General features: G+C 33.4%; 1 protein-coding gene across 2 annotated transcripts; it reads right to left on the reverse strand.

Moving 5' to 3' along the window:
• Positions 1-739: 739 nt before the first annotated feature.
• On the reverse strand, positions 740-18,581 carry LOC100181249 (telomerase protein component 1). Of its 2 annotated transcripts, none has more exons than XM_026838718.1 (35): positions 18,443-18,581; positions 18,045-18,225; positions 17,530-17,648; positions 16,911-17,051; positions 16,450-16,638; positions 15,762-15,961; positions 15,280-15,407; positions 14,697-14,848; positions 14,139-14,266; positions 13,653-13,799; positions 13,004-13,198; positions 12,565-12,705; positions 12,107-12,261; positions 11,633-11,759; positions 11,149-11,285; positions 10,538-10,670; positions 9,693-9,871; positions 9,025-9,347; positions 8,408-8,544; positions 7,895-8,027; positions 7,499-7,641; positions 7,066-7,187; positions 6,593-6,781; positions 6,089-6,234; positions 5,604-5,733; positions 4,953-5,099; positions 4,559-4,743; positions 4,265-4,419; positions 3,887-4,013; positions 3,441-3,568; positions 2,981-3,118; positions 2,583-2,641; positions 2,266-2,390; positions 1,981-2,085; positions 740-1,761 (listed from the first exon to the last, which is right to left on the reverse strand). In XM_026838718.1, the coding sequence occupies exons 2-35, from the start codon at positions 18,073-18,075 to the stop codon at positions 1,630-1,632; spliced, it is 4,926 nt and encodes a 1,641-aa protein (XP_026694519.1). In that variant the 5' UTR covers positions 18,076-18,225; positions 18,443-18,581; the 3' UTR covers positions 740-1,629. The 2 variants fall into 2 exon arrangements, with proteins under 2 accessions (XP_026694519.1, XP_018666965.1); XM_018811420.2 differs by having other exon boundaries at positions 15,280-15,410.
• Between the last annotated feature and the right edge of the window lie 1,305 nt (positions 18,582-19,886).

The following is a 19,886-nucleotide window of genomic DNA, read 5'->3' on the forward strand; positions in this document are numbered from 1 at the left end:
AATGGCTAAACTTTTACATGAATGCAATACAAATAACACTAAAAAGCAGATTTACTTTTTTAACAATATACAACAGACAAAACATGAAGGAGTAAAAAAACACACGTACCTATTTTATTTAGTATATATATCTAAGGTTATTGGGTTAAAATACACATAATTTTATGCATTGCTTCCATTTTAGTATCACATAGATATCAAACTAACCATAACCAGATATCAAAACGCGGATGTTACGCATTTTTCTTAATCGTTTTGTCGTAACATCCAGTCGGTAAACAAACTTTACGTCGTAAATTAACTTAATCGCGCGCCGGAAAACGTTAATTTGCATACGCTTCCGTTGAAATATAAAAACCAAACTCGGAAAGCTATAGCGATATTACTGATATATGCGGCAAACGAACCCTAAGCACGCTTCTTGTGTAAACTCTGAAGATTGTAAAACATCTCGCGTCGCGCTATTGAGCATGTGGATAATGACGTAATGTTTGATACGCTTGAGTAACTAGTGGAACACCATAATGGCGCGACATAAAGAATTCTAAAACTTTTAATCCTTTTTGAGCGATCAGCACTTTATGCATGGTTGATAACCCTTTTAAGCTCGGTGGGCATTTTTTAAACATTGTGCTGAGTGATTGCCCACAGTTTGACCATCTTTTAAATTGTTATTGCCATATCTTTAGACCAATAAAGGAGATGTTGTCTTTTTCTATTAAAAAAAACTAATAATGAGTTTTCAGCACAATGTTTTATATTTTTATACAATAAACTTATACTAAACATTTATTAACGTGTATTATACGGATTGATAGTGACATTATATATTAATTAAAGTGTTTCATGCAGTTGTGCAAGTATGCTACACTCAATCATGCATGGGTAAAATAACATGGAACTATAGCATTGGCTATTATAGCGATATATGCGAAAACACAAAGTATTTATTATACTATCTGGAAATAAATTCATTGATATAATGAAAAAATGTCAGTTTGATGGGTGACGGTTATATGATATATGATCTATGTCGATTTATAATTCATGTATCACAGAGTAACAAGCAATGCAGCAACTTTAAAACTCATTGAAGTGAAGTATATCCGGTAAAGTGAAACAAACCTTACTAATAGTGCATATTATACATGTTGCAATAAAAAAGTACAAGAAAATTTCATTAAAATGAATTAAAACTAAGGAAGTGCATAACTTATAATCATTTTTCAATAAAAAGGCTCATGTGATAAACAGTATATTGGGGTTAAACACCTAAAACAAATTTTGCACAAATTTTGTAAACACGGTATTGTGGTAATTTCTGTTGCAGCCAATTTTAATGTAAAAACAGAATTAATTGCATTTGTGAAAGCAATACCTTGATTAAATCAGATATTTCATAACTGTAAGTTAATTCAAGGTAAGTGGAAATTTAATTGCCATCTAGGTTTAAAGGGTTCTGCAACTAGAATGCCATTTTACCAAACTTACAAAAAGTGTTGTGGTTTTCAAGTGGAACCTAATGTTACAGACATTGTAATGCTACACACTAGTTTTGCTATAAGACAATAAAGGTAATGCTGCATTTATGTTTCACCATAAACCAGATATGCAGCACTGATTTAACAGTTAAAGGGAGTTTTCAAAAACCCTGAGTACATGAACGCTCCCCCTGATATCTGCTGCTAATATTTTTAACTGAGATCCAAATAACATCAGATGACATCTAGTCACTGCACTTGGAGTGGTGAATTCCCCGACCTGAGAATAAAATAATAAATGTAAAATACTATGATTTTTTGGTTTGGACATTTATATCTTTGTGGGTGGGAAATTAAGTGACTTATTTATGGTTGCCATTCCTATGACTGTAGTCGAGTTACTGAAGCCGTGAAGCTATTGCAGTGTGTGGATAAGCAGACATGACTTCTGGTTGTTTGGATCATTTTTATATTGTGTCATGAACATATAATACTTCACCTGGTCAAATGGGGATTTTTTCCATAACTTGATTTTTCTGTCCAATGATGATGTAATAATGATGTCATTATGATGTAATACTGATGTTACTTTTCCATTATGAACCTGTGTGACATCATAAACAATTTATTTTACATTTAACTTTAAATCTATGTTTATTAAGTTTGGCACTTGTGTGGTTAAGATACATCACAGAAGATTTACACGTGTGGTTAAGATACATCACAGAAGAAAACAATATGAAAGTTTTGCATTAAAAAAAATAATTTTTAAACAAAATCTAACCTTTCTCTTTTCCCTGGATGGATAGAAATGAATCCAACCCTCCACATCTCCATATATAATATTCCCATCACTGATATCACACGTGCAACTCACTGTGTGGAACTTATCTGCATTTGTTGGAATATCTGTATAAAACAATAAAAATAATTCCATAAAAATAAACAAATTATAATTTCATCATTAGCATGTGTGAGTGATTGTCGTTTGCTGTTAATTCTCATCTCTTCATTATGTTGATTAAATAGGAACTATTTTTTGTAAGTGCTAAATTAGAAGTTCTGTTATTTAAATTATAAGGAATATTATTATTAACAAACCTTTGTAATTGTTTGTATCCAAAAGTAAAGAGAATTGAACTGGAAGGTCACTTTTTTTGCTGTAAAAGTAAAGAAATTAAAGGTATTTAATGTGCAGTATTTTAAAAGCAGTTATAAATGTAAAGTACTGACATTTGTACCAACTTAACAAAAGAGTATTGCAATAAACTTAACATACTTAAACAAATAAACTGCTGCTACCAGATACATCGTAAAAGTAATTAAATGCTGTGGCAAAAGTTTCAATATAATATGACTAAGTTGACATGAACAGGATGCCAAAACAGTGGTAAAAATAACAAATTTAACTTTGTATCTTTAAAAGTTACATTTAACTGAAAAAAAATACAAAGTTTTGTGGAATGTTTTTTAATAGAATTATACAAATAAATCAAAACCTTGTAATTGTCACATAGTTCATTTGATTGATGTCAAGTAAGTGAACAACTCCTCTTAGATCAGATACAAGGTAGCTTCCTTCTTCTTTCTTCATGAATACATTGATTGGAGATTGGAAAGAAGTTGCTTTAAGTAATCTGAAAACATTTCACACACTATAGTAGAGGTGCTAACGATGTGCAGTGGATAAATGTAACTTGTTTTATTCTCATGTATTGAGGTAACACTAAACAGTATAACACTAGTGTTCTGTTTCACCCACCTCATGCTCGCTTTTAAGTGTCTTGGCCACGGAAACATATACCAAAATGGTGGAAACAACCCATAAAACAATGGCAGAAACAAGCCTTAAACCCGGAATTGGAAGAAGGTGTTCTAACCACTAAGCCAGAGCGCTACCCAGTTATTAAAAATCAAACTCTACATACAAAACAAACATCCACTCCTATTGTATCTCACCTCATCTCATTTCTTCTACCTGCCTTCCAGACTTTAACAAACTGGTCAAAACTAGTCGTAACCAGTATAAAGTCGCTTTTATTTTCAAACTCCAACATTTCAATGAAGTTGATTTTCTTTTTATGCGCCTGTGATGTATAAGAATGCATGGACTATTTTTATTTCTCTTTGGTCAAGATAACAAAGATTAAAAAAGCCATTGTTATAACAAACTTACGGCTAAAAGAGAAATACATAACTTATTTAATATAAAAGCGATTTTTGCACTCTACAAACAATTTATTACAATGCATTATAATCCAATTTTTTTAATGTAGCAATAAGGACGTATGTAATCCTTTTATTTAAATTTGCATAGTTTTATTTAAAACGGTGTTTAAATTTATTTCATATTTTTTAACGTTTTTCACTTTAAAACTTTTATTTTAATTCACCCGCACCCTCACCTGCAAACAATACTGAAGTGATGCCTCCCCATCTACCCCCATCACCCATACTTTCAACCAGCCATTCATACAACCAGTGATAACAAGGTTGTAACTTGTTGTTAGTGAGGTTATCTCTGCATCATGGCTGGAATAGAAGATAATTGGTTTTATGAGGTTTATTATGTAAGGGATTTTCAGTAAGGGGTGCTATCATTTAGACCCCACTGAAAGAGCTTATAAATTTTCTATATTCTAAAAGATTAGGTTCCTGCAGTAAGACACCACTGCCCTGCATTAACCTTTTTAATTTTACACAACATTGATTTATACATAACCCTTATTTGCAAAGATGGGCTAACATACTGACATGGTAGATAACATCTACATAATAATCACCTTATCCCAGCCACCCCCCCACTATCACCATCTAGCATTGTAACATCCCAACACTTAACGCTTCCATCCAATGAACAAGATACAAGGGTTGTATCTGATGTGGCAACCTGGTTGATTGACGCTGTGTGTCCGAATAGTGACAATTTTTCTTCACCCTGCAAAAAATAAACGATAAAAATTAAATATTATATTCAGAGTCTTAATTGTTAATTTATAAATCTTTCAAATATAGCAAATAAAAATCCATTATTAGTTAAAAACTACAAAAATGTCTGCATTTATCCTGAAACTCACCACCAGTGGGTGCCAGAGATGAGCCAGTCCATCATCATGAGCCGTAACCACGGTAACAACGTCTACTTCCATGCCATTGGTTGTCTTCTTTGTTGCTCCCGGCAACTTACTTTTGTGCTTGTCGTCCCATTCGTCAATATCAACTTGAACCGACCAATCAGGTTGATTCGTTTCATCGTTGGTTGCTACATGTAATAACATCATTATGAACTTTGTTTGGTTTGCTTGTGACAAAACAAAGTTTAGGTTATGGTTACCAAATTTAGCAGGCCATGTTATAACTCAACAAAGAGCATGAGGTGTATGAATACACCATGTAAGTCTGATGTATAAGAAGACACCCATGTTATAACTCGGCAATAAGCATGAGGTTTATGTTAAAACAAACACAAACCTTTAAAATCCAAAGTTTCTTCTTGCTCTACTTGTTGTTGTTGTTTAGTTGTTACAATTAGATCACATGCGTTCACTCTCACAGTTGAACTGTTGTTCATTGTAGTTATGGCAACACCATGGTGTGACCATAACTTCACTTCACCATCTGTGAAATGTATTTCATTGAAACACTCATGTAGGAGGTTTTCTTTATTCTATATGGGTGCGGTCTTTAGGTGTGGCAGACTATTTGACCTGGGATTTATGCCAGAGTTATCTTATCACCCTAACATTGTATATACACATTCTATTCTATATGGGTGAGGTCCTACAGCTTGCCACATGTTGGAGCTGAGATTTAGGATGATTTGGGCCATTGTCTTGAAGACCATGTGTTCTCTTTAGTCATAACTGGGTTTGTGTAATATCTGTTAAGTATCTTGCCCATAAACACATACGCCCATCTGTGTCGAGCATTGAACCTGGGTATCCTTTACAAACTTGTTTTTTTTACTTTGATGAAACTATAGAACAGTTTGTTTATATGAATGAATGTAACTTGGTTTATCCTCGCATGGCCAGAAATTGCGTCCTTAAAACCATCTCTGCCATAAGACCTCACTTATATAGTATAGCATATCTCTAACATGTTACACACAGTATTTCATACCTGCTGCAGTAGATACAATGCAACCATATGAATAAGCCACTGAAGTAACACATGTTGTATGTCCCTTCATATGAAATAAACATTTTTCATTCAACCAAATCTTCAAAGTAAAATCATTCGATCCAGTAACCTGTAAATATCATCATGTTGTTGTGTTTGCATGTTTAACTTAAATGATTGGATGTAAGTCATCCTATAAAAACACTTTATAGGTGTAATATGCGAGTTCAATTTTGTATAAATTGTCGCCGCTTGCGAGCCAGCACATGTAACTTTGTGAATGATGAAATTTTAGATTATTTTTGGTTGACAATTTAAGCAATCTATTAGTAAGCACTGGTTTGGAGCAACTATCATTTAGGATCTTGTTTAAGACACACAGGCCTACAATATGGCAACATTGAGCATTTACCCGATATCTAATGGTTGTGAACGCTTCACATGAAAAATGATCAGATGATGTATTCCATGAAATGATAACTCACCAAGTGATCAGATGATGTATTCCATGAACAACATGTTATCCAATCTTGATGAGCGTCCTGATTCTTAAGTCGCGGTTCAATAGACTTGTCATGGGGGTTCCCCTGAGGTGGTACCATCCAGTAGATGAGCGATCTATCTTTTCCACCTTTGAATGTATTTGTTTGTAAACTAAATGCACATTTTGTGTAATGTGAAAGTGCACTGTATATTCTTTACAATATAACAAGCAAAAAAAGTAAGAACATTGAGTTTTGTAAATTATTATGTGTTGTCAGCTACACAATAATTCTAAAAAAGTTTTTATTTCAAAAATTCTCCTAAATTCTAAATATTTTGTTCTAAAAATTCCCCCAAAACAATCACTCTTAAAGTTACATACGTGATAACTCGTAAGCGGGATGAGGTGTATGAAACAGAACACCCGTGTTATAATGTCTGTTACTGCCTTAAATATTGAGCACAAATAAGTTACAATCATTTAATATTTCAACAAACCAACTCACAAGATACAAGTTGAGTTCCATCTTGATTGAAATCCACACACAGTGGTGCCGCAACATGTGAATGTAGAATATATGTAGGCGACACCACCCCACCCTTAACCACACCATTAACCCACCATAACATGATGGTAACATCTTGTGAAGATGATGCAATCCATGTGTCAGAGGTTGACACTGATAACACTTCATCTGCAAGAAAAAAATGATACACAATGAATTATATATTTATAAACTTTAATTTTTATTACTTATAAGTTTTTTATGTAAGTTTTAGTCATTTTTGCTCACATTATTTTTTTATAAACTATTTATTTCTTTATAAATCTTTTTTATACATTTCCTTTTTTCCACATAAAATACATTCTTTCCATTTTTTACTTATATTTCAATAAAATTTATCGTTTTGCTTGTTTAACAACTACCAAGAAATACATTTTACAGCACAAAACAAAAGTTTTACACAACCCATTTACCTGTATGTCCATTGCAGGTGGCCACCAATGTTTCACTTTGAATGGAAAATACTTTTAATGTTGAATCCACAGAACCAGTGACCACAAGTTTGCCATGTTTGCTCCCAATCCATGACACACACCTAGAATAATGGGACCATGGCTCAATATTAATTTGGTATTATTTTTTACTAGAACATTTGTAGACATATGCATTCTTGGGCAAGATACATAACAGTAGTTGCTTTAACCCAGTGGTAACTAATGAGCTGTACTTGTAGCAGCCTGGGTGTTGAGTTAATGAGGCAACTCTGGCTTAAACCTCAGGTCGCATGGTGTGCCTGTCTATGTTGTCACCAATACAAAAAAAAAGGAAATACCAATAACTGGAATCACATTGTCTTAGTTACATCATGCATATCAGTTCAAACTCTGCAAAACATAGAAATCTTACGTCACAGGTCCCTTGTGCAGTGATGCATGACTGACCAGTTTTCCGAGTCCAGCGTTAAACACGGCAACCTGGTTGTCGTGGTATCCGACAGCAACCATTGTTTTGTCACAATTGAATCGACAGGACAATGCATTTCCTAAGTGCTGGAAAATTTGTAGGATTAAAAACGTAGTAACCCAAGCAAAAGAGTTTAGAAACAAAAGATAAAAAATATGTGGAGAAATATATATATAATGGGTTATAGCCCTATATCCCAGGTCTTGTGTGTGTCTCACTGAAGACCACACCTTTATAAAAAAACAATCCGAAATAAAATACCTTGAGGTGCAGTCACTTATTGCATGAATACAATGATAATATTAACAATATTCAAAATTCTTAATCAACATTCCTTACCTCATGGTTTGTGAATGAATTAACTTTCACACCAAGGTTTCCCGACCAAAGTTTTAAAATTCCTTCAGATTGTGCACCCCGTGTTCCACCACTTGCTGCCAGTAGAGAGTTCCCAGGTAAATAAGAGAGAGATCTGTAAAACAAAGTTGGTATTGTTAAGTTAACATATGTTTGTAACCCAGTAGAAGGCTACAGTTTATGTAAGCTGAAATTTTAGGTTGTTACTTCAACATAACCTGTTTGTTTAGAAATATCATCCACTTTTTTATGTTGGTGTGTTTCTACAGAACGCATGACATGGGATCTGAGATTTAGGCCAGAGTTGGCTCATTACTCTGCCATCCAGGGTTCCATAACCCATTAGTGACCACTGGATTAAAACCAAGTCTGATATTTTTGTCCTGCCCATTTACTCAAGGACACTTAACCTCCCAACAAAAAAATCTATTTCCAATATTACATTTAGTCCGGTAGCAACAGAAGATCATTTATAGGTTTTATAGTTTAGCTTACCTGTAGACACTACCCTGGTTGCCCCCGAATGTACCAACTATAGAACCAGTTGAAGCCGACCATACGTTGATGCCATCTTTGTGCAATGCAGTTGACATTAAGTAAGTTCCACATGGTGAATATACCAATGATGTTACCTGTTGTACATGTAATGATTCCTCAGTGTGAATTTAACTTTGAAATAGTTTAAAAAGTAAAAATCGGATACGTTCTATATTATAAATGAATTGACTTATTTATTCTCGTGTGGCAGGAAAACGACAGACGTTATAACACTGGTGTTCTGTTTCATACACCTCGTGCTGCTTACGAGTTACCACGCATGTAACTTTGTGGGTGATATTTTGGGAGGATCTTATTTTGTTGTAACACGGCCCATGGGTGTTAATGAATATGTTTTGGGGTTTTATTATATGGCCATAATCTAATGGGTTATAACAGTTGTTTTTCAGTATCTTGGCCAAAGACACATCTGCCTAAAATGATAGCAGCATCAAGCCTGAACCTGTAGTTTCTGGGTTAGTGTCAATCGGGATAACCCCATTGCCTTGCCAGGTTATACATTTCACTTCAAGCCAGTGATGACCAATAAAACACCAAGCCATTACAAAACATACCGATGCCTTTGAACCTCTCAACACTGCCACTCTCTTCCAAGAAGTAAGATCCCAGATCCTGATGCTTGCATCCCATAACCCGATCGCTACTTTCCGCATCACTGGGTGAAGTGCCGAACAATTCGGGACGAAATCATTCGTGTGAATCGATTTTATGACGTCCCGCTTGACTGGTTTTGACGTCCGCTTTAAATTTGAGGCCAGCTGCCACACAGAGAAGCTACGATCATATGATGTGGATATTAAGGTTGATGTTGGGGGGTTGGAGGTGATAGATGATATTTCGTGATGATGATGCCTTAATTCGTTCACCATGAACCCACCTGGAAATGAGTATAATGAACATGATCTATCACAAAAATACCATATCATGATTCAAAGATTTTCATATGAATGTCTTGTTGAAACTTTTTTTACAAATTATTTTGTTCATATGTTATGAATACCACCTATCGTGAATACATGATATCATGAGTTTCACCTAACATGTCAATTTTCATATGAATAACTGATTGAAAATTATCACAACTATTAATATATTGTGCCAACTCTGGCTTAAATCTTATTCTAAAAAAAACTTTTTCCTTTGCAAAGATAATTTGATAACTAAGTAAAAAAAATCATATAAGTGTTTTATAAAATAAATGAATATTCAAAACAATCCTCACCTTTCACATCCCATATGATAAGACCGCCATCTTTGTGCCCAGATGCAAGAAACTGATCATTAATGAAGGTGAGGCAAGTGACAAGGCTGCCATAAGGAAGATGTTGATGTTTTGTTCCATCGTTGATGTTGTAAACACCTGTGTCACCTGATGTTGTTCCACATGCAAGGAGTTGCCCACTGTAAATTGAATGGATTAAATGAACGTCAGTTGTTTATCCTTGTTTGATGCAGTTACGACAGCCAAAAAAAAAAATGTTGCTCCCACACGAGCTTCCCACTGAAAGTTGCAATATGTTTATAAACCAGTACTCACTAGTGGGTTGTCCAATTATAAACCATTGCGACAACTCAATAGTTGCAAAGTGATAACTCATAAGCACACATAGATAAAAAAAGCTTTAAAATATATTATCTGATGCGTATGGCCTCCAATAAACCTATGATATTTTGGCTTTAACAACAAAGAGTTTTTGTAATTTTTGGCTCATTGTTGATAAACCTGGATCTGCAGGTGTTAATAAAAATAGGGACAAGCTCTCTAAAACTGTTAATTTGGCCTTATGTTATGCATGATTAATTCTCAAGTTAAAGTGTGCACCGCATGTATGCTTTAATGCAGGCTGTGCAGTTTGAAACTGTATAACTTAAGAATTGTGATACAGACCAGCAATTTTTTAAGTGGCAGTTACAACACCTTTGATAAGGTTTAGTTGGAACAATTTATAATATTAAAAATAAATAACAATATAACTATTAAAATGATTAAACGAATTGGTACAAAAGAAAAAATATATATTGAAATTAAATATTTATATATAATGTAGAAAATAAGAAATGACAAACTTTGTAGAAATGGCTGCAAAGGTTGGGTGATTGTTGCTGAAATCATTGAATGTTTTGTAACAATGGCTTCTGTTTTGCTTCATTGTCATGCATTCTACAATGTAAGTTGAACTTACGGTGGAGAGATGAGATTCTGGAATACAGGGTTTGATTTAGTGAACAATAGAAATTTAAGAACAAAGAGAAAATTAAAAAAAAAGTATTTTTACCAGACATGTCATAAGCTTCAAAAATCTGTCTACTTTATACAAACTATTTTTTTCTGAATTTTTGGATCTCAAGAGAATAATTCCAATTTTTAAATAATTTTCCAATAAACTTTACCTTTTTAATATCTTACACCTTGACTAATTAGTATTAGGACATCTCTAAAAACCGGCAATTTTGTTACTTAAAAAAGTATATAAAATTCTCAAATTCCGAATTTTCCTGAATTTTATACTTTAAGTTTTTTTTTTATAAAATCAATTACCTTTTCACACCATTATATTTAGCTCACCATTATATTTATCTGGAACTTTGTTACTTAAGAAAAATATATTTAGCTGAAAATTTCAAGGTCTAAATCTAATTTTTTTTATCAGAATCAATTTTCTATTCATATAGCTCACCTTTATATTTATCCAACACACCACAAGCGAGGTGTGATCCTGGTAACACATTAACTATCATCTGGTCCAATATCCCAGGGTTTGGTTTGATCATATGGTGTGAAGTAGATAGTATGTTGTGTAGCATCATGCATGTTCTGTGTAGAAAAATTAGCAACTAAAAGGTTATGGTAAAAAAATTATAAGCATTAAAAAAAATAAAAATCACCGATAAATTTTCATCTTGATTTACTAACAGTAGTTTTCAAAGAAATGCATCACATTTTTTAACAATATTTAGTAAAGATTGTGTTGTTGCTAAATAAATAAATGATTTACAAAAAAAACTGCAAAACATTATTAAATCTCGAAACATACAGTCGCATTTGTTTTAAAATTTTAACTAAATGTGATACAGGTACATTCTTCTAATTCTGATTAATTTTTCGTTCAGGAATTCTTCTGCACATTGTTTGGATAAAAAGTGTCTATGCAGAAAACCGACCTGTCATTCACTTTAAGCTGCTTCAATAAATTGAATTCTTGAATAAGTTGAGTAGTTTGTCCAATGTGGCATTTTGCTTTTAAATAGTTTACATCACTAAGTAGATGCACCAACGCTGTCCCATTACCTGGATGTTACCAATATTAGTTTAAAGGACCAGTTTTGGTTTTACACAAATGGGAACTTCTGAACACACAAAAATATTTACGACCAAACCAACTAAAAGTCATGTATGTTTATCCACACACTGCAATAGCTTTAAAAACTCGACTGTGGGCATGAGAGTGGAAACCAAGAATAAATCACTTAAGTTCCCAACCACGAAAATATAAATGACCAAACCAACCAAAAGTCATGCCTGCTTACCCACACACTGCCATAGCTTTAGAAACTCAACTGTGGGCATGAGAGTGGCAACCATGAATAAACCACTCAAGTTTCCACCCATCAGTATATTACTGCACAAATACTCACCAGACATAGCAAGATGTTGTGGTAAAGCCAGCAATGCATTGGAATAAGCACTTGGAGTCAAATCAACTCGGGCCGTTAGTTTGTTTGCCTTGATCTTCGCCAATAACTTGTGGCATAGTGTAAGCTTGTTTTTCCCAGCTAAGCCACTGAAGTATCTGCAGAAAAAATAAAGTTAAGTTGCTTAAATTGACTCTGCAGAAAGATAGTACAAACGCTAAATGCTGCTATCCAAACTGTACCAGATGTTTTGACTGAGTTTAATCTTATACACTCACGGTAATCATAGAACAATTTTAATTTTATTGTTTTACTCAAAATTTAAAAATAAACTGAATTTTACACAAAATTTAAAAACAAATTGACACAATTTCAGTTTTCTTTTCATACTTTTTGGGCAATAAAACTTAGTTCTATTTTTTGTTACTCTGGTAAACCTCAAACTACTAATTTATCACCACCTTAACTTTACAGCATCAGCGTAGATCTTGTGAGCAAACGAGATGAAACTTCCACTCCTAGATCGAGTGAAGAAGATGTTGTGATTGTTTAAAATCCGACAAAAAGTTGATCTTTTTAACTTTCTTGGTTTCTCGGGGTATCTGGATTAAATGGAGAATTTCCAAGTTTAAAATGAAAGTTATTTGATGAATAAATGATGTAAACTTCTTTAGTATCATTCATATCATATAGAATATAATGTAGTGTAGTGAAATAAAGGCATTACCGACAAATATATGGAATTTGCTGTTGCATATTTAGTGAAGGTGTTAATTGAATGCATTTTAACTTTAATGTTAAAATCTCAACGGATATATACAGATATACATGATTATACACATATGTATGTATGAAAGTTGCCATTTAAACACAGCTACACTGATACATATCTTAACTAACATGCACTTCTTGTACAGTTGAACAGCTTCAAATACGTCTTCTTCCCCCACCCCATTCACACAGCAATATATCAACCCAAGTATAAGAGTACTGGATCCTGCTTCCACCTTTGTCAACCATGCATCTAGTAACTTGGGTAGGTCGTGGGGTAATGAATCTATATCTTCTTGAAGAGTTTCGTAAATAGAAAATAACCTGTATAGGATTTTTATTAATATAATTGATTTCTATGTAAGTTTGTTCCATCATTAAGAGAGGAAAAATATTTATAAAAGTTTAAAGCGGTTTAGATTTATTGTAGATTTGTTAAATGCTGTAAATTACAATAACCTTTCTGTAAGAATAAAGTCTTCAGTGAGGCACACCAAAAAACTGGGATATAGTTTTAATGAACACCACAACACCCAGGGAGACGCCACTTAACGTCTGATACAGTTTATATAATTATTCAAATAAAGGCAAGGTCTTTAGTGAGGCCCACCCGAGACCTAGGATAATTACCCCAAACCCCGGGGTTATAACACCAATACCCATTATAGAAATGTTCAAATAAAGGCAAGGTCTTTAGTAAAACACCCAAGATCTAGGAGAATTATCCCAGCAACCAGGGTGCTAACACTGACACAGATTATATAAGCTATATACTAACCTCATGTACTGACAAGCAGTTTGTAGATAAAGCGGGTTACTTGCCCCATGTTTAGATACCATCCGCTGTAGTTGGTTGTTGAAGTTTGATTGGTTGAGGGATTTCCCATGATGTGATAACATGGTTCGGATAACTCGTGATTTGTCCCTGGAATGTATCATGCGTTGATCATAGGAGTGATGACCAATGGGGTAAGATGGATACTGTTAGTAGAAATATCCTGTATTTCTCAATTTTGTTTTTAACAGTTAACAATGGTGTGTTAGAGGCATAAGGATACGTTTACAAAATTCAGTAAATATTCTTGGTCTTTGTTAATGAAAAAGGAAATAAAAATGGACAATCTTATCCACAACTATTACAAATATTACTGTGTTGGATATTAATAATATATATAGAAAATAGAAGCAGCTGCCTATTAATACCAAATATCTGCAACAAATATTGTAAAAGAGATTTAGATTAAAAAAAGAAAAAAAGACTTACCTTATACTTAATGGTGGGATTTTAAGAAACACGGCATTCCTTCTGTTTTGCAACACCCAGTGTATTTCAGTGTCCATACAACAAGTAACAAACAAAGTAACATTGGTTGGTACGGGGTCAGGTAACCACTGTTAATATTAAGGGGTTGTTGGTTAATTGTGTTTTGCTATAGTATCAGTAATGTATAAAGAAAATAGACTTAGAAAATATATGTGTATTACCCAAACACCCAGGGTGCTACCATCAAACCCCACTGAAGCAGTATATTGACTCTCATTTATAAAAAGTTTATTTGATAAGAGTCAGGTCTTCAATGAGGCACATCTGAAACCTTGGAAGTAGATGTATTACCCAAACACCCAGGGTGCTATCATCCAAACCCAACCGAAACAGTATATTGACACCCAATAATATATATTCTATTCTATGAGGGTGAGGGAGGTCCCTGGGATTTATGCCAGATTTTGCCTATAATACCAATGCCCAGGGCACGTAAGTATTTTTATGTGACCAGTGTTAACAGTGTGTCTAGAACTTATACATACACACATAACTAACTTGTAAATTTCGTGTTAGATTTTCATCACTTATCCCATCCAAGTTATCAATAAACATAGAAATCTTATTTCTTGTTTTCTTGGTAAATTTTTCGACATAAAACCAAAATAATTTGACTGTGTCTTCATAACTACTCAGCTCTGCTTGATCCTCTGTAAAAATTATAAATTTCAAAACCAGTTCTCCTTAATTGGATTAAAGTAACAAACTTAATAAGTAGCAAGTGGTTCTAAAACTAAAAAGAGTATTCTACTACTTTGTGAAGCAGTTTAAACATGTTATCAAACATCATTTCTCTTTACCAAAATTACAAATTAAATCGCATGGTGCTTTTTACTTGTTTTAAATACAGAACTTATTGTCTGGCAAAACAGTGGAAAATATAGGATTGAAGAGTCTCATAACACTTGGGAGTTACAACAGATGTAATGTTTAAAGTTTTAGACCTAGTAGTCAAAGTTTAATGAGCTAAAATATAAAAAAATCAAAGTATGGGGAAAAAACGTCAACACTTTTTATTTAAAGTTTCAGACCTACACGTTTAAGTTTAATGAGATAGAAAGAGTATTCTTGTAGCCTTTACCTGTGTTATGAAGTAAGTCCCGCAGTGTTAATGTGAAGTAATGCAACATAAACTTGACGTCCTTACAATGTGGAGATGAGTTTCCAATGTAATAGAAGAGATTTGCATTCCCACAAACGTGTTCCTTTCCACTGTGAACAAAGAAATGATCAATTAAGTAAAAAACTAACTTTATAAAAGAATAGGAGAACAAGCCCAACAAATCTAAATCCTCGGAAAAAACATTAGTAGTTACACTAATTACTTGTATTTTGGCATAGGAAAGCTGAAATTTTCCTTTCTTTGACATTACAGAGGTTACATTTTTGTCTGCTCCACTAGGCTAAGGATCCAACCGTATGTTGTCCTATTGTAAGTTACCCTTCGCTAAAAATATGGTGTTACCCTTGTTTTAAAAGTTGTAACTGTATACTCATGTTACTTACCTAAAGGTGCCGTAACTATAAAAGTTTAATAACCCATGCAATATAGCTGTATGTTACCTTTTACTTTGTGCATGATGTATAAGAGCTGACATCATGCTTGACTTCCCCACCCCTTCCATTCCTACCAACACTACAAGTCCACCATGATCGGTCTTATCATTAGATCCCATATGGGGTAAGCAAGTTTTAATTAAAGGTTCACGACCAACAAACGAAGATGAAAAGGTTTGTTGGGTCTGGACTTGAATAAGTGACATCTGGAATAAAACTTGTTAAAACAAGGTAATAAAAAAACTTAAGTCTAACAATAAGAATATTTACAAAGTATTAAATGAATAAACCTAACTTATTTATCCCCGTGTTAATAAATAAGCATGAAACATAGATTACTCAAACTGCCAGAAATACGGATTTAAAATATATCAGAATATTTGCTTTACATTTTTTAACTGATTTATTCACTGAAAATATAAATACTGACTCAAAATAGATTACAGTATTTATTTTAAATTATTTACTTAATTTATCACTAAAACAGCAATAATAAATTAAAATAAATAGCCTACTGCATTTACTTGATTTATTCAATATAAATAGCAACACCGACACGCAAAACAAAGTAGATTACAGTATTTACAATTAGTTATTTACTTAATTTATCACTGAAAATAAAAATATCAATCTCAAAAAAGATTTTTGTTACATTATTACTTTTATCACTGAAAATCGGAAATACCATTCTTACCTCATCCACCTCTGAAACAACATCTTCACTTGGATGCAATTTAAGAATTGCTTGCCACAAATCTTCCAACACCTGTTCGTCAAACTGGTTTAAACCGGTTAGTTCCAGTTTCCCCTCCTTTTCCTCACCAACAGAGCAAGTGTAAGTATGAAGGGGAAGACCAGATGAAATAATTCTTTTCTTGAGATTCTATATAATAAAAATTTCTTTGGCTAAAAACATGTAAGTAAAAAAAAACTTGTACAAAGACATTGTAACAACTAAACTCTGGGCATGGAAGTTGCATTCATAAACTAGTTCCCATCCAAGAGGATGTAAACAAGCAGGTACATAGACAATACTAGCGCCTTAAGAATAACAATGGCATCTTCAATTATAGATATACTTTTAATTTCAATAAACCATTGAAGGTTGTAGGTTCAAACCCAAACAAAGTAACATAATTGTCACCAAAACCTTACCTTTAACTTTTCTCTTTTCTTTTCACTTGTTTCATAAAAATCTTGTTTAAATTTTTTCGGGATTTTTTTCTTTAATGAATTAGAATCTCGGAAATAGAAAAAAGATTTTGATTCATTTTGTTCCGCTTCATTGAGGCCTCCCTGTCAAAACAATGGGTGAACAATGAAATTATTATCAACAATCACTCAGTATTGGATAACATAGAGAACTATTTTCACAGTGGGTAGCCTGCCTTCCAAAGTTTACAGATTTAAGGTTCGATGCTGCTACCATTGTGGGCGTATGTGTCCTTGGGCAAGACACTTAACAGCAATTGCTCCAACCCAGTGGTCACTAATGGGTTGTCCAAATTATCAGCCATACATACAAAATCCCCCAAAATAATCACCAACAGACTAACATACACGGTAACTTAAGCTGGCACGAGGTGTATGAAGGTTGTCAGCTAATGATTACCAAACAAAAAGCCAAATCATGTCTAACAAAACCAACTTAAAGCGAGCATTTCATTATCTGTGACTGAACGTCAGTTATACAAAGTTGTCAGGTACACAAGAAAAATAAAAACAACAAACAGCCAAAACATAAACAACAACAAAAAAAATATGAACAACTTACAGCGAGCATTTCATACTCGGTGACTGAACGTGTGGTTGGGAGTTCGTTCAACCATGAAATATCGACCAATGAGAGATCAGATCTCTTCATCACATGACCATATCTTTCACCAAGTATACCTGAGATAAAAATAAGTTGACAGTGAGCATGAGGTGTATAAGCCCACCGTATCTGCTAGTGTATAAGTATACACCCATGTTATAACTTGCCAGTGAACATGAGGTGTATGAATACACCATGTACGCCTGGTGTATAAGAAGACACCTATGTAATAACCCAACAGTGAGCATGAGGTGTATGAAAACACCATGTAAGTCTGATGTATAAGAAGACACCTAAGTATTAAATCAACAACAATCATGAGGTGTATGAATACACCATGTATGTCTGGTGTATAAAAAAACATAAATGTTATAACTCAACAATGGGCATGAGGTGTATGAATACAGCATGTGAGTCTGATGTTTAAGAAGACACCCATGTTATAACTCCAAAGTGAGCATTCACAAACTCACCAACAAACAAATGACATCGGTTCAATTTCATTCAAACAAATGTTTAATATATGATGTTGATGTTCAGGGTTGGTTCCCCACCGGAGGTCGCTCTCGTACACCTGGATGTTTCGCATGGCTGCACGTCGTCGTAACTCAGGAAAAATGTTTCGAACAAGAAGATCTCGCTCACTGTGCATGTCTGTGAAGTAACAATGCAAATAATAAAAATCTGGATTTTTTTCTAAAATAACCCTTTGACATTTATTTGTTGTTGTACTACCGTCTTTTTATTATATAGCCTACTTTATTTATATTAGTTGTATTAGAATTTGGAAACAATTTTATCATGGTGTTGTTAATCTCTCTTATTGTTTTATTTATTGTGTTCTTTGTGGTTGTCTATCAAATACTTTTACCTTTAAAAGTTGATGATATGAAAACTCTCACAATTGCTGGTTGTTTAACCAAATGTTGATTTGTTTCAACTAAAATTTCCGGCTCTTTTGGTTCAAGTGATTTTAACTGTCTGAGGTTTTTAACTTTGTCAATATTGTCCACGTAATTCAACTGTGCTTCACCCCCACCCTCTGCTATGTATCTTAACAACTGGTCACTATATCCAGATATCTGGGAGAAGGTAAACAGAGTTTTATGTTAAATATGTAGTAACTTGTAAGTGCGAACAATGTGCAGGAAACTTTGTACAATATAACATTATATGATTTGATTTTCAATTACGTTAAAAATATGAACAGCAGCATTTTAAATAAAAACAAACTAAAAAAACTTTGATCTTTAGTTTTACATTTTCGGTTATCCCAAAAAAATGATATATTTTATATTCCATGCAGCCTTTGAATTTGCAACCTAATTGAAAACCGAATTAAGTTTTGACATGCACGCAGTCAATCCTTGCAGGTTACATTAGCACCATTATAGTTGTACGAATAGTTAAATACCCCACATAAACAAAACATATCCACCTTCACATTTCTTGCTCCTGCTTCACTAAGAGACATCCCAACTTTTTTTCCCGTCAAATCAACTTCATAAAACATAAGTTTTTTGTTCACTTGCTCACGGTATCTGCATTTAATAAACATTAAACATTAATCGAAAGGATACAAACTAGTTACAACCAATCTTGTTTAAATGAGATATTTTTGGTTTAAAATATGAGTTGCCACTTATCAGGTACAAAATAGTTATCACATTCATACTTCAAATACTAAATGGTTTATACTCTCTCTGCAGGTCTGGTAAATATCACTTGCCCAATCTACTTAAATTTTGTTTTAAATTATTTTTATATTACTTTAATTTGCTTAATCTAGTTATTGGATACTTATTGGATACTCATGAAAAGTGTTTTGGTCTTGATACGAAACTACAACCAGAAAAATCTTGTTAAATTGAATTTCAAATTACTTTATTACAGTTTTAAACCAGTTCCAGTTTATCCTGTATACCTCTTTAGTAAGAGTGAAAGATGATCTTTATCACGCTCTGTTACTCCAGATGAGAGGACAACCATGTTGTCATGGTGATGGACATCGATGAGAGATTCATTCAACAGATCACTAGGGATGAAACGATCTTCGTCTTCCTCATCTTCAGTCATCAACTCAGATAACTTGAGGATGCTTGTCAAGTTACTGAGGATACCTGGAGAATATTGTTTGTTATATAGTTGAAGTTGAAGATTATAAAGTTAAGTTACTAATTTATTTGTCGGTCACAAAAGTTTACTGGTTAGTCGTTACTAAAGTGAAAGGTAATAAACTACGAGAGAAGTTTCAAAATTACCAAGAAATATGGCTTGCTACGGAACTAATAAAATCAAATGATAAAGTTAAGTTA

The sequence above is a fragment of the Ciona intestinalis genome, chromosome 1, assembly GCF_000224145.3.
Source record: "Ciona intestinalis chromosome 1, KH, whole genome shotgun sequence".
NCBI classification, from domain to species: domain Eukaryota; kingdom Metazoa; phylum Chordata; class Ascidiacea; order Phlebobranchia; family Cionidae; genus Ciona; species Ciona intestinalis.